The 15,203-nt window shown below is 48.4% G+C and overlaps 1 protein-coding gene across 1 annotated transcript in view; it reads right to left on the bottom strand.

The window, feature by feature from the left end:
- EIF2B5 (eukaryotic translation initiation factor 2B subunit epsilon) overlaps positions 1-15,203 on the bottom strand; it is a 35,729-nt gene that overhangs the window by 9,784 nt on the left and 10,742 nt on the right. The window contains exons 5-13 of the mRNA XM_081956057.1: positions 14,382-14,462; positions 13,053-13,130; positions 12,053-12,362; positions 9,496-9,641; positions 7,600-7,738; positions 5,210-5,311; positions 4,497-4,604; positions 4,206-4,296; positions 2,179-2,302 (exon numbers count right to left, since the gene is read on the bottom strand). Of these exons, the coding sequence (XP_081812183.1) occupies positions 2,179-2,302; positions 4,206-4,296; positions 4,497-4,604; positions 5,210-5,311; positions 7,600-7,738; positions 9,496-9,641; positions 12,053-12,362; positions 13,053-13,130; positions 14,382-14,462 (1,179 nt within the window). The remainder of the gene's footprint in view (positions 1-2,178; positions 2,303-4,205; positions 4,297-4,496; positions 4,605-5,209; positions 5,312-7,599; positions 7,739-9,495; positions 9,642-12,052; positions 12,363-13,052; positions 13,131-14,381; positions 14,463-15,203) is intronic.

The following is a 15,203-nucleotide window of genomic DNA, read 5'->3' as shown; positions in this document are numbered from 1 at the left end:
CTCTTTGACCCGTCTTTCAAACCAACGGTCCTCTCTGTCCATAATGTGGATTTGCTGTCTTCTAAAGAGTGGCCTTTGCCAGATGTCCCAAAAAAGTGCTTTTACAGGAGACAACTGGACTTCCTTGTTTGTTTGCTTTTTCTTTTGAAGACGTTTCGCTTCTCCTCCAAGAAGCTTCTTCAGCTCTGACAGGATAGTGAGGAATGGAAGGATTTATATTCCTTGCAGACAGCTGGTCATTTGCCTCCTTTAAGAGGGTCGTTGAGGCCACTTGGAGGTTTGTCTGTGTCTTCAGGCTCACCCGAGTGGTGCAAATGGTTCCTGTAGCCTGGATTTTTCTTTCCTCTGGAAATCCATTCCTCCTCCCACACCATTCCAAGGGTCTTCATCCCGAACTGCATAGCTAAGTATGTGTGGTAGTAGGGATGGATTCCCAGAGGAAAAATTGCAGACTACAGGGACTAAGAGCACTTCTGAGGACACAGACCAACCTCCAAGTGTTTCAAGGACCCTCAGGGGTGTCAAACTCAAGGCCCGGGGGCCGGATCCAGCCCGCAGGGTGCTTAGATCTGGCCGCCCTGGAAACAGCAAAGGATTGGCCCACGGTGCCTCTGCCAGTCAAAACGGAGCTCGGGAGTCCGTTTTCTCTGGCAAAGCACTTGGGCCACCACAGGTGCCCCTGACATAAGTGACGTCGAGCTGGCCACACCCACCCTGGTCACGCCTACTCCGGCCCCCCGAGGTCAAACACAACCCTGATGCGGCCCTCAATGAAATCAAGTTTGACACCCCTGCTCTAAATGGGTGCATATACAATGCAATACAATACAATAGTAGAGTTGGGAGGGACCTTGGAGGTCTTCTAGTCCAACCCCCTGCCTAGGCAAGAAACCCTACACCGTTTCAGACAAATAGCTATCCAACATCTTCTTAAAGACTTCCAGTGTTGGGGCATTCACAACTTCTGGAGGCAAGCTGTTCCACTGATTAATTGTTCTGACTGTCAGGAAGTTTCTCCTCAGTTCTAAGTTGCTTCTCTCCTTGATTAGTTTCCACCCACTGTTTCTTCTTCTGCCCTCAGGTGCCTTGGAGAATAGTTTGACTCCCTCTTCTTTGTGGCAACCCCTGAGAGATTGGAAGACTGCTATCATGTCTCCCCTAGTCCTTCTTTCTCTTAAGCTAAACATACCCAGTTCCTGCAACCGTTCTTCATATGTTTTAGTCTCCAGTCCCCTAATCATCTTTGTTGCTCTTCTCTGCACTCTGCACTCTTCTCTGCACTCATGTCCAACTGTCTTGCAAGGAACATACATCCTTCCATTCCCCACTATCATGTCAGAGTTGAAGAAGCTTCTCGGAGAAGAATGGAAACGTCTTCAAAAGAAAAACCTGGAAAATCTAATTGCCTCTTAGAAAAAAGTACCTTTGGGACAACGATGACCGAGAATCACCATAGACTTTCAACATGAATGGCTTCATTTTTTTTTTCTTCTTTTCTTTCTTATCTTCTATCTTATCTTATCTTTCTATAAAAAAAGACTGTGTGTATGTATGCATGTTATGTTCCAGCATAATTGTTCGAGCCATTTCAACCAAACTTGGTACACAGGTGACTTAACAAATGCTTGCAGGGGGGGGGGGGGGAGAGAGACACCCCTAGGGTGTGTCTGTGTGTGTGTGTGTTCCAGCATAACTCTAGAATGCCTGGCCCATTAAGGAGAGCAAGCACGGCTTCCTAGGGCAGCAATTGTTTGTGATGTCGTCAGTTCCTTCGCAGTTTCCTCTGGAACGCCAGCCGTGACGTTTGCCCTCCAGTGGACCTGATGGATTTGGGGCAAAGTGCCAGGATCGTAGACAGGGCGGGAAAGAGGAACGCATGGGAGGGGGAAGGGAGAGGGCAGGGACGATGGGCATGGGAGTAGGGGGAAGAAAGCCCTCTCTCAATGGCTCCCTGTCAGACAAAAGCCTCAACGTCTATAAATACCCGGGCAAGACCCAGGTCATCAGCTAGTAAACCATGAAAAAAAGCCCTGACAAGACTCCTTGGCACCTTAGCAGGTGCATCCTCCATCTTTCAGCTGACCTACCTGTCTGAAACAACCAACCCCTGAATCTGGGCAGAAGAAAACCCTCAGGGAATTTAAAGGCAGGCTAAACCAAGGGAAGGTGGATGCTCACAGAAACTATCAGGGTGCCGTAATGCTGAGGATCCTTTTCCGCGCTCATCTGCTGCAGAGGGTATTCCAACACAACTTTGCTAAGTACCGCCATCACTTCTCTCAGGCCAATGTTGTAGGCATACCTGCAAAGGGATGGAGAACTGTTTAACGACCGTCCTTGTTATTTACAGATCACGCCAACCTTTCTTCCTTTCCTCCGTCTTAAGACAATGCACAGCTTTTCTGATGCTGCTGAACAGGAAGGGCCTCCAAAGGGGCACAGGCGTAAGAGCGGGACTAAGGTACGATTTCAACAGCCAGGAAGATGAAGCAGGAGGCGGTGAAATCGATTGCTCTGTTCAAAGGGGAGAATACATTGGTGTTTTTCTATTGGGATGTCGCTTCTGGATTTGGGGCTTGGGGATGGAAGAACAAAATGAAACGTCTGGCTTTGCTTCTGCTGAGTAGAAAGATGTGTTGTTATAGAAATGGCCAGCTCTATACTAATGTGTAAAAAGTAAAAAAGTTGAGGTTGTAATGTTGTTATCTTATGCCAGGGGTATCCAAACTTGGGAACTTTAAGACTTGTGGACTTCAACTCCGGTTTGTTCATAGGGAGCTGGCTGGGGAATTCTGGGAGTTGAAGTCCACAAGTCTTAAAGTTCCCAAGTTTGGACACCCCTGTCTTATGCTGTGCTAAAAAGAGTCGGAAGTCAACGCCTTTTCCTTTCTTCCCTTCAACCTCGTATTTTCCTTCCCCCTTTCTTTTTCCTTGCCTTAATTTCCTTTTTTAATTTTTCTTTGTATTGTATACGTTGATAAAACAATAAAAGTCATATGCAGAGAAGAGCAGGACTAAACATTTAAAACCAGTGGTGGGATTCAGCCGGTTCGGACCGGTTTGGGTGAACTGATAGGGCAGTGATGGTGAACCTTTTTTGGCTCGTGTGCCAAAAGTGGGGGGAGCGCAGGGGGGTCGTGCGCAGGTGTGCCACACCCATAATGCTTTGGGCATGACCCCAGTGCGCAGATGCACACGACCAGAGCTCCCCCCCCCCCATTTTTGGCGTGCTTTTTTCACCCTCCCCAGGCTCCAGAGGTTTTATAGGAGCCTGGAGAGGGAGAAAACAGCCCCCACCCCCACCCCCCGGAGGCTTCAGGAGCTTCCCTGAAGCCTCCAGAGCACGAAAAACCGTCCCTATGGGCAAACCGGAAGTTCGGGAACGGACTTCCGGGTTGTTCATAGGGCCGGTTTTAGCCCTCCAGAGGCTTCAGGAGGCTTCCCTGAAGGCTCCGGAGGGCTAAAACCGGCCCTACGAGCAACTCGGAAGTCACTTCCGGTTTGCTCGTACTGTTGCTTTTTGCCCTCAGGGAAGCCTCCTGAAGGTCCCTGAAGGCTCGGGAGGGCTAAAAGCGGCCCTATGAACAAACCGGAAGTTCGTTCCTGAACTTCCAGTTTGCCCGTAGGACTGGTTTTTTGCGCTCCGAAGGCTTCAAGGAAGCTCCTGAAGCCTTTGGAGGGCGTAAAATGACCTCAAAAGAAGGCTGAATTTAGCTGGCCAGCGCGCGCACGCGTGCTGACCAGCTAACAGGGCAAGTCTCGCGTGCCCTGACAAATGGCTCCACGTGCCACCTGTGACACACGTGCCATAGTTTTGCCATCATGGTGATTGGGCGACCCTGGCACTATGCCGTCCTATTTAGCCACGTTTTCTAAGCCGCGCGCCTGCAAGCCACATGCGCAAGCAAAGAGCATGCGCGGAAGGACACATGCTCACATTTTTGGTGTGTGGCGAACCAGTGGTAAAATTATTTGACACCTACCTCTGATTTAAACTGACTGAACAAATGCATGTCCAGAACAAAATTTCATTCTCATTCATTCCCTAATACCCCAGTTTAAATTTAAATAATAAACCAGATGCTGGTGTCCACAAAGTCGGAGAATGGCCACCTACCCCTCTGCTCACCGGGTCTTGGACCATGCCTGCCTCTGGACAGCACCCCTTTCTCCTAAAGTCACAAAAGCCCTGACCCATGTCTTACTTGAGAGAGTTGATTTCCAGAACCAGGTTATCGCAAGAGATTTTCTCTTCTTCACCTCTCTGCAAAGTCCCCAACACCTCGTTCTGGAAAACTGAAATCAAGAGCAGATGAGAAGCTGAGTCAGTACTCAGGTGGAGGAAGAGCTGACTGAAGCAACCTTGGGCCTCCATTCTGAAAGCCAGAAAGCTCTGTTTTTTCCCCCCATACTCAATTCAGTTTCACCTTCAGTGCCATGCAGGAAGGTTTTATTGAGAGCCAACATCCTGCCACAAAAGAGAGAAATAAGATTACCTTTGCTGTCGTCCATCTGAGGGGAAGCTGTCCGGCTGTCCATCTGCTCAGACCCAAAGCTCATCTCACTGTCAGATTCACCTTCTTCTTCAGTCTTGACGGTGAGGCCTAGATAAGATGGAGGAAAGAGGGCCGTGGGGACAACACATCATTCCATGCTTCCATAATTAAATTTTTAAAATAAATTTTACAATTATCACCCCCCTTACCCTTCCCTCTTCCCGCCCTCCCTCCCCCCGCCCTCCCAGAGCAAAATACAGGGTATAAACATTTAACAACCATACGCTAACATCAGCTAACTAATTTTAACATGTTACTATTCTTGTGCTTTAATTCCCCCTTTATTAAACTAACTTTGAATAAATTGTAACGTTCTTTATGCCTTCATTCATAAGCTAACTGAAATTTTTTAGTCTGGTATTTGTTTTGAATATAGTCAATCCATCTTCTCCAGTCCAGCTTGTACTTCTCATCCGAATGATCCTTCAAATACAATGAAATTTTGGCCATCTCTGCTAAGTTTACTACTTTTAACGTCCATTCTTGGATAGTGGGCATCTCTTCCTTCTTCCAGTATTGCGCCACCAACAATCTTGCTGCCGTCGTTAGGTTCAAGATCAAATTAGTCTCTGTAACAGTACAATCTGAAACGATGCCTAACAAAAACAACTGGGGTGTGAATCCCATTTTTCTATACGCTCCACTTTTCTTACCCCAAAGGCTGTGTCTTTGTTCCTCCTGGTTCGCTTCGTTTTCGTCGGCTGCTTTCCAAAGGTAACCCCTGCCTTCTAAGCCAACCTCTTCTGGGTCGTAGCCTGAAGTAGAAAATGAATGTCGGCTTGATTACCATCATTTGGGAGGGGGGAAGGGACCAACTGAACCAGGGGTGTCCAAACTTGGGAACTTTAAGACTTGTGGACTTCAAATCCCAGAATTCCCCAGCCAGCATGGCTGGCTGGGGAATTCTGGGAGTTGAAGTCCACAAGTCTTAAAGTTCCCAAGTTTGGACACCCCTGAACTAAACAAAAGAAACGGGTGCGTTGACAGCAGTCCCCAAAAAAAGTCTACTTCAAAGGAGAATATTTGTAGCTCAAAGCTGAAACGAGGGGTCCTTAATGCTATCAGAGATTGGTCCTCCCCCCCCCGCCCCATTCCTTCTAGCACTGATGATGTTACCTAGTTTGAGCAATGAGAAGTCTCCAAGAAAACAGCCAAGCTCTGAGAGCACCAAGGACCCCTCAAATCTACCTCATTCGCTAGCTTTGCTAATCCTAGCACCAAATTGGGAAGAGCTACAATGGAAGATGGTGGATCAGGAATAGCATTCTTAGGCCCTCAACCCCATCTAGCCCAAGTAATGATACCCTTTTAGCACTAGCCCTTAGACTTATATACCGCTTCACAGTGCTTTTACAGCCCTCTCTAAACTGTTTACGAGTCAAGCCTCTTGCCCCCAACAATCCGGGTCCCTGCAGCCTGAAACAGCTGATCGTTGGAAGGCCCGACAATCAGCTGCTTGTGCTAATCAGGCTGTGCTGAAACTGAAACAGGCTGTTTGCTGCAAGGAGGCGAATTGCTGGGAGGCAGAGGCAGATTCCCCCCACCCCTTGTTTTCCTCCCCAAAAGCTAGGTGCGTCTTATACTCTGAAAAATACGGTACATGGAGTGATGTTAAAGGTGTTGTAGGTAATGATCAGGCTGAGTCCGAGGGAGGGGTCAAATGCATCATCAGTCACCAATGCCTTCGCGCCCACAAGAGATCTAATCCAGCCCATCTTGAATTCCTTTCTATTCTCCTGCTAATTTCCCATGACCGTTAGTAGTTCAGATTCTTGGAGACAGCTTTTGCTTACAATAAATCTTTATATGCATTTGAACTGCTTGGATCTCCTGATTTCCCTGATGCTGACAGGTCTGGAACCAGGATCAAGGCGCAAGTCTGTTCTTGATCACCAAATTTTTCTCTCTCTGCCTAATATCCTTTGCAATATTGGGGGAAAAAATAGGAGGGAGCACTGATGATGTTGCCTAGTTTGGTAATGAAACGTCTGCAAGAAAACCACAAAGCCTCAGAGAGCACCAAGGACCCCACAGTTCAACCCTGAGCTAGAAATATTCTCAAAGTAGGAGGAGAGAGCGCTATATATATAAAACAGCTAAAGCTCTTTGTTTGGTTTGTTTTTATTGGACTTATATGCCGCCCTTCTCCCAAAGGACTCAGAGCGGCGTACAACAAAAAAACACATATCACAAAGGTAAAAAAGATTAAATAGGAAATCCAATAACCTTCAATTGACAATTTAAATCAAAATGTAGGATTAAATTCAAATTAGCAATTAAAATTAATAATTTAATTTATTCTGTTCAGGCCAGGCCGGCGTGCTGAAAAAGCCAACTTTTTAGGGCGCGCCGGAAGGATCGGAGGTCGGGGATCTTGAACGAAAGGCAGGACACAATTCCAATAAAAAAATAAGAAGGTATTTGCACCACAAGAGCAACAAAAGTTAAGTAAAATAAAATGGCTGCAAAAGGGGATTTCAACTGTATCCAAATAGGAATTAGAGCCCGGAGCCCACTTTTCCTCCACCGCTTCATCATCATCTCCTTCCCAACTACTCGTTCAAAGCAGATTCTTTCTGTAGCTGCTTAATCCTTATCCTTAAATCCTTAGCAGGCCCCCAAGGGAAGACTCTATGGGAAAAAGGCAGAAGAGACTAACAGAATTGGAAGGGACCTTAGAGGTCTGCTAGTCCAAACTCCTTGCTCAAGCAGGAGACCCATGTCAGACAAATGGCGGTCCGGTCTCTTTTTAAAAACCTCCAGTGTTGGAGCATTCACAACTTCTGGAGGCAAGCTGTTCCACTGATTAATTGTTCTAACTTGTCAGGAAATTTCTCCTCAGTTCTAAGTTGCTTCTCTCCTTGATTAGTTTCCACCCATTGCTTCTTGTCCTACCCTCAGGTGCCCAGGAGAATAGTTTGACTCCCTCTTCTTTGGGGCAACCCCTGAGATATTGGAAGACTGCTATCATGTCTCCCCTAGAAAACCACAGGAGAACAATCTTGCTCTGCAACAAATCCCGGGGACCAAGTTCTCCCCGTACCTTTCTGCTTCACTTTGCTCTCCTCCTTGTTCACACCCGCATCGTCGCTGAACTCATCTTCATCATACTCTTCTTCATCTGCAGGATGCAAGGATAGGACTGTCCCTTCTGGAAAGGCCTTGTTAGGGCCCACCACCACCTACAATTAAGCAACGTTGCCACATTTACTCCCTCCGGGAAGTCAAAAAAGGCTTCGGGGCAGCTTTCAAGCCCCCCCCAATTCACATACCGTATTTTTGGGACTATAAGACACACTGGTGTATAAGGCGCACCAAGATTTTGAAGAGGTAAGTAAGAAAAAAATAAATGTTTTTGTCCTCCCCGGCCCCCAGGAGCACTCTGCAGGCTTCAGCAGGGCTGGGGGGGAAGGCTGGGGGAAGGACAGGGTGCTGCATTCAATTATAAACTGTTTAGGTAACAACAATACAATACAATAGTAGGGTTGGAAGGGACCTTGGAGGTCTTCTAGTCCAACCCCCTGCCTACGCAGGAAACCCTATACCGTTTCAGACAGATGGCTATCCAACATCTTCTTAAAGACTTCCAGTGTTGGGGCATTCACAACTTCTGGAGGCAATTTCTGTTCCACTGGTTAATTGTTCTCACTGTCAGGAAGTTTCTCCTCAGTTCTAAGTTGCTTCTCTCCTTGATTAGTTTCCACCCATTGCTTCTTCTTCTACCCTCAGGTGCCTTGGAGAATAGTTTGAGTCCCTCTTCTTTGGGGAAACCCCTGAGATATTGGAAGACTGCTATCCTGTCTCCCCTAGTCCTTCTTTTCATTCAACTAGACGTACCCAGTTCCTACAGATAAGGATGGGGGAAGGTTTTAATCTTGAGAATAAGGACCTGTAGGAGAGGACCAGGCTGAAGGGGTCAAACGCATCATCAGTCTGGAGTCCATTCATATCCACAAGAGAGCTAAGACACCTTCAATTCCTTTTATTCTTATCTACCGCCAATTTGTTTTCACCATTAGTAGTTTCTATTTCCAAATTCTAGGGGAGAGCTTTAGCGTACAATAAACCTACAATTGCAATGTATGGTGGTAGTGAAGAAAGGCTGAGCGCCAAAGAATGGAGGCCTTTGAACTCTGGTGCTGGAGGAGACTCCTGAGAGTCCCTTGGACTGCAAGGCCATCCAACCGGTCAGTCCTAGAGGAGATCAACCCTGACTGCTCTTTAGAAGGCCAGGTCCTGAAGAGGAGACTCAAGTACTTTGGCCACCGAAGGAGAAGGAAGAAGGACTCCCTGGAGAAGAGCCTCATGCTGGGAACGATGGAGGGCAAAAGAAGAAGAAGGGGACGGCAGAGAAGGAGGTGGCTGGATGGAGTCATTGAAGCAGTCAAAGCGTGATCTTAAATGGATTCCAGAGGAGGGTAGAGGACAGGAAGACCTGGAGAGGCATTGTCTATGGGATCACAATGGGTCAGACACACCTTGACAACTAACAACAACAACCAAGAACCAGCATCTTGGTTCTAGTCCGAGGGTCTGGTTTGTAGCAATTGTGTGGAGACAGCTTGCCTATTCACGACAATAAGGCTGCAACACGTTGCCTAAATACGGTATGTGTATGTGAACAAGAAAAGGTAACATTATTATTCTATCAACTGCTCCTACTCTGGCTCCAAAGTGGCCTTCCCCATTTTCATTCCTGCCAATGCTTCAGAAGCTGAGCTTAAATGGACTCCGGAGGAGGGTAGAGGACAGGAAGGCCTGGAGGAAGGTTGTCCATGAGGTTGCAATGGGTCGGACACGACTTCACAACTAACAACAACAGTTGCCTCTTGGGGAAAAAAGCACCTTTTGGACACATATTGAGTTACCAAGGTTAAGAAACATGGCTCTCCCAGAGCAAAAATAAAAGAATAACGAAAACCTGCCTCCTCTAACTCACCTGGGAAGTCAGGACGCAATGAGGATTCAACGTTACGCCTTCTTTCACCTGTGCCTCGTCACAAACGATGGACTGATAGATTTTTACACCGTCTCCTATATGGACATCATTCCACAGGAATGCTCGGTCCAGATGGACACCGTTACCTGTTCAGTACCCCAAAAAACAAAAACCATCACTTTATGCCATACTCATCCAGGTGTTTGCTTACAACAGGTAAGTCAGTTGGGTGTATTCATTGTCCCACAGCTTAAAATGGCTTGTTTTTCTTTAGCCCTTCATGTAAACTCTTGCCGCTCCTAAGCCATGATTTACAGACAGTCCTCAACTTACAACCGTTGGTTCAGTGACCATTGAAAGTTACGACTGCCTGGAAAAAGCTACCTACCCAATGGCCAAAATTTGGGTGCTGGTCACCTGGCATGTATTTCTGAGAGTTGCACTATCCTGGAGTCATGTGTGATCATCATTTGTAACGTGACAGCTGGCTTCCAACAAGCAAAGTCAACCGGGGATGCCAGATTCTCTTTAACAACTGCAGTGATTCGCTTAAGAACTGCAGCAAAAAAAATAAAAAGATTGTAAAATGGGGCGCAACGGGCCTGCTCAGCAATCATCTATCAAGGGAGCCTCGCTTCCCCGTGTGATGGGGAAGACCTGGATTGAAATCAATCGTTTACCCAATACTGCATGTAGTTTTGTCTAGGCCAGGGGTCAGCAATGCGCAGCTCTGCAGCCGCATGTGGCTCTTTCGTCCTTCTGCTTTGGCTCCCCGTTGCCGGTCGGCGCCACAATTTTGAGAGGAGCTTCCAGTTTGGGGAGGGGGGAGGGGGAAGACTCTATGGCAAGGAGCGGGTTTTCCGGTCAGCTCCACAATTGATAGGGCTTTCGGTTAGGACTGGTGTAGGAAAAAGGATGGCGTGCTAGGCAGAAACTCTATGGTGGGGGATCCAAACTTCCAGTTGGCTCCAGAATTGAACGGGGGGCTTTCGATTAGGACCTTTGGGTCTCTCTGAGTGTTTAAGGTTGTCAACCTCGGGAGGAATTCTGGGAGTTGAAGTCCGCAAGTCTTAAAGTTGCCAAGGTTGGAGACCCCTGGTCTAGACCAATGGTCACCAACTGGTGGTCCACAGACAACTGGTGGTCCGCGAGAAAATGTTGGTGGTCCGCGGAAAAATGATTTGCATTTTCTATAGCGCACTAAATCAGGGGTCTTCAAACTATGCCCCTTGGGCTGGATACATGCAATGAACGCTTGTGTGGCTGCAGAGAGTCTCCCCCTTTGGGGTCTTTTTATGCAGGTCGGAGGGGGTCAGAAATTCCGTCTTGGGGTCTGCTTCAGCCTCCTGGTGGGGGGATTTGGGCAAAGGCTGGAGGGAAGAGCCGCTGGTGGAGAAGAGCCGGAGGGCCTCGTTCCAGTGGGACTGCATCATGGCCCGGAACTGGCTGACCATCTCAGCCCACTGAGCCTCCAGGCGCTGGGACCTGGCCTTGCACTCCCGCAGGCCTTCCCTCTGCTTGGAAAGCCCATGCTCCTAGTCCTCAGTGAGGAGCTTCTTCTGAGCCTCCTTCTCGGTCAGATCCCATTTGAACTGAGCTGTTTTGCCAACTCTTTCTCCTGGGGGCTGCTCAGCTCCAGCAACTGCTTCCTGTTGGGGCCCTAAGGAGCCCGGGCGGGGTGGAGAGGCGGGGCTGGGAGGGGCAAGTAGAGGCTGGAGACACGCCCTCAATGTGAGTGACATCATGTTGGCCACGCCCAACCTAGTCACTTGACCACCTAGCCACGCTCACCCAGCCGGTCATTAGGCAGATCGTATTAGTGGTCCGCGGGATTTAAAATGATGAATTTAGTGGTCCCTGAGGTCCGAAAAGTTGGGGACCCCTGGTCGAGACCACTGCAAGTCTCCCAACATTCTCTCCCTGTCTGATTTTTGCCTCTGAAAGTCAGTTAGCTGCGAATTCCTCTCCAGTAAATTAGCAACTGCACCAAATCTCTGGATTGGAAAAAGTCGTTTGATCCAGCCTTCATATTTTACATCCGCTCCCCTCTGGGGTTCAACAATTACAGGTTGTCCTCGAGTTACAACGCTTCATTTAGCGATCGCTCAAAATTACAACGGCACACCGGAAAAAAAAAAGTTTGACCGTTTCACACACTTACAGCATCCACGTGGTCACATGATCAAAATCCAGCCGCTCGGCAACTTGGTTCCTATTTATGACGGTCGCAGTCTCCCGGGGTCAGGTGATCGGCTTTTGCGACCTTGTGGCGAGCAATATCATTGAGGAAGCCAGGTTCACTTAACAACTGGGTGACTAACTTAACAACTGCAGGGATTCCCTTAACGACCGAGTCAAGTGAGGTCGTACCATGGGGCAGAACTCCCTCAACAAACGCCTTGTTTAACCACAGAAATTTGGGGCGCCGTTGTAGTCGTAAGTCGAGGACTATCTGTATCAAGACTTCTTCCCGGCATGTTTTCTGCACCCCAAGCTCGACACCAGGACTCCTCAGACCCCCCAAACACGCTCCTATTTTATGGGCATCGCGACGTACCTATTTTGCAATTGGGCCCAATGACGCTGTTGGTGATGGAGCATTTCGTGCCCACGGAGGTCCTTTGCCCAATGAGTACATTCTCTTCCAGCACACTCTCCTGGCCCAGGCTCACTTCTGGCCCCCGGTAGATATTGTGGCGGGAGTGAGTGCAGCTCGGCTTCTCGTCGATGAAGTTCATTTCTGGGGTGACCGGATAGACCCAGCGCTGCAGGATGTCTGAGGACACCGACTCGTACATCGACAAATTGGAAACGGAGACGCCGTATTCGTCTGACGTCACGTACATGTGGATCTGGTTGCCCAGGACCTTAAAAACAGAGAAAGGCTGTCAGGAAAGAACCTGGACCTTCTTTTCCAAGAACAGAACAGAATAGCAGAGTTGGAAAGGACCTTGGGAGTCCAACCCCCCTGCTCAAACAGGAGACGCTATACCCGTGATGGGAAACCTATCTCTCAGGGCACGCGAGCCATCGGCCAGGTCAGCTTCACGTGCCTCCTGCTGGTCAGCTGATTTCCGGATTTCTGCCGGGAGACGCATGCACTTTTGCGGGAGGGGGGCATGTGCGTGGAGGTCGCGCACACATGCGCAGGGGGGGGCACAGGGAAAGCACACACACACACACAACCGCGCTCCATTTTTGGTTCAGGGAGTGCCTCCGGAGCCCCGGGGAGAGTGTTTTCGTCCTCCCAGAGGCTGGAGGAAAGCTTCCGGAGCCTGGGGAGGGCGAAAAATGGGACTTCCGGATGTTCCGGAAGTCTAGAAATGAGCCTGTTTCCAGCCTCCGGAGCATGGGGGAGACCACGATTTCAGCTATCATTCCGAACACTCTATGGTGGGGGAGCCAGTCTTCCGGTCAGCTCCAGAATTGAAGAGGGGGCTTCCGGTTAGGACCTTTGCGGTTCTTTGAGTGTTTAAGGTTGCCGACCCCTGCCCTAGACCTTCATGATTTGGAACAGGACTACCACCTGGCCACAGACGCCTCCGCTACGTATTTACCTCTTCGTTCACCAGCAAGCCACGGACAAAGTCATCCTGAGTTTGATAATCAAAATTATCCGTAAACAGCTCAGCCACCTACAAAAGAAGAACAAAACAAGGTTGATGTCAGGCCTGCAGCCCTCTTTTCTTTCGGGTCTTTGGCCTGCCACACTTTCTATTATTCTGCTATGCAATTTCTCTGGTGGGAAAATGGGAGGTGGGATTGTAAAGAGTTAGATGATAAGTAGCCATAACAACATTCTCTTTAGAAATCCAAGGTCATCCTTTGTCTTTGCACTTCCTGCATCTGACCGGAACTGGATGGGTGGGAGATGCCAACGTGGCAGTGGAAGATTGGAACGTGGGATGGACATGTGAGTGTGGGGGCAAGATCTTGAACTTTCAACTAGGTGGGGAAAACCGGGAAGCTTTCATATTCGGGTTTTCCCAGATGTGCCAACATGGCTCTCTTCATCAATTGGAACTTTGAGCAATACTTTGCCTTGGACTCTGATTTAATTTTGGATGCTATTTGGAACCCCGACAGTTGATTTTATGCAACTTTAATTTTATGATTCTGTCTGAAACGAAATCAATACACCAAGAGAAATCTCTACCTTTGGCACGAAAAACTACCAATGTGTCTCATCCTAAGTACAGGTAGTCCTTGACTTAACAATTCGCTTAGTGACCGTTTGAAGTTACAACGGCACTGAAAAAATGACTTATGACCGTTTTTCACACTTACAACCATCGCAGCAATCCCATTGGTCATGTGATTTACATTCAGATGTTTGGCAAGTGGTTCATAGTTACAACGGCCACAGCATCCCGGAGTCATGTGATCCCCTTCTGTGACCTTCTGACAAGCACAGTCAATGGGGAAGCCAGATTCGCTTAACAACCGTGTTACTAATTTAACAACTGGAATGATTCACTTAACAGAGGTAGCGAGAAAAGTTGTAAAATGGGTCAAAATTCACGTAACGAATTTCTCGAGAAATTTTGGGCTCAATTGTGGTCGTAAGTCGAGGACTACCTAGTGCACAAAGGAACATGTATGTCACTACAGGTAGTCCTCACTTTAGAACAGTTCACTTAGGGACCGTTCGAAGTTACAACGGCACTGAAAAATGTGACTTATGACCGTTTTTCACACTCACGACCGTTTCGGCATCCCCATGGTCAGGTGATCAAAATTTGGACACCTGGCAGCTGGCGTGTGTTTCTGAGGGTCTCCTGGAGTCCTCCACCCAACCACGATTAAGCAAATTGGAAGCTGGCGTGATGAGGGGAGAGCCCAACCGAGCTCTGCTCGTGATTCCCGATGCTTTTCATGCCACGTACCTGGGGAGAACAGAGGCTGATATGGCAGTCTAGCAAATCGTTCCGTACTTGGACTTCTTCAATACTGCCCTGAAACAGATTCTAGAACAACAACAAAAATACAGTGAAGACTTGCACCTATTCCATTCACTGCCAATTCTACTCTCTGCTAGCTGGGAATTTCGATAGGGGAAATGGGTCTCTAGAAGAGACTTTTTAAAGGAGAGACCGGACAGGCACTTGTCTGAAATGGCCTAGGACAATGATGGCTAACCTTTTCGGCAGTGAGTGCTGACACTGGAGCATGTGTGCGCTGGAGTGCTGCAACCTGGAAGAGAGAAGCTGGTCGGCGTGCAGGCGCGTGATGGAACCTGGAAGAGCAGGGGGCTGCCGCGCACGTGCGCAATGGCCAGCCACTCTCTTCCGGGTTCCGGCACACATGTGCACACATGCATGCTCCAGTAGAAGCTGGCGACGCCGTGTGTGCCCACAGAGAGGGCTGTGTGTGCCACCTCTGGCACGCGTGCCATAGGTTTGCCATCACGGGTATAGGATCTTCTGCTCGAGCAGGGGGCTGGACTAGAAGACCTCCAAGCTCCCTTCCAGCTCTATTCTGATCTGATCTGCATTCAGTTTTGGTCGCCAAGATGTAAAAAAGATGTGAAGACTCTAGAAAGAGTGCAGAGAAGAGCAACAAAGATGATTAGGGGACTGGAGGCTAAAACATATGAAGAACGGTTGCAGGAACTGGGGATGTCTAGTTGAATGAAAAGAAGGACTAGGGGAGACATGATAGCAGTCTTCCAATATCACAGGGGTTGTCCCAAAGAAGAGGGAGTCAAA

Source organism: Natrix helvetica, assembly GCF_964273705.1.
Source record: "Natrix helvetica genome assembly, chromosome: 5".
Classification (NCBI taxonomy): Eukaryota; Metazoa; Chordata; class Lepidosauria; order Squamata; family Natricidae; genus Natrix; species Natrix helvetica.
Note: the sequence above shows the minus strand (reverse complement) of the source record. Positions and strands in the feature narration are given on the sequence as shown.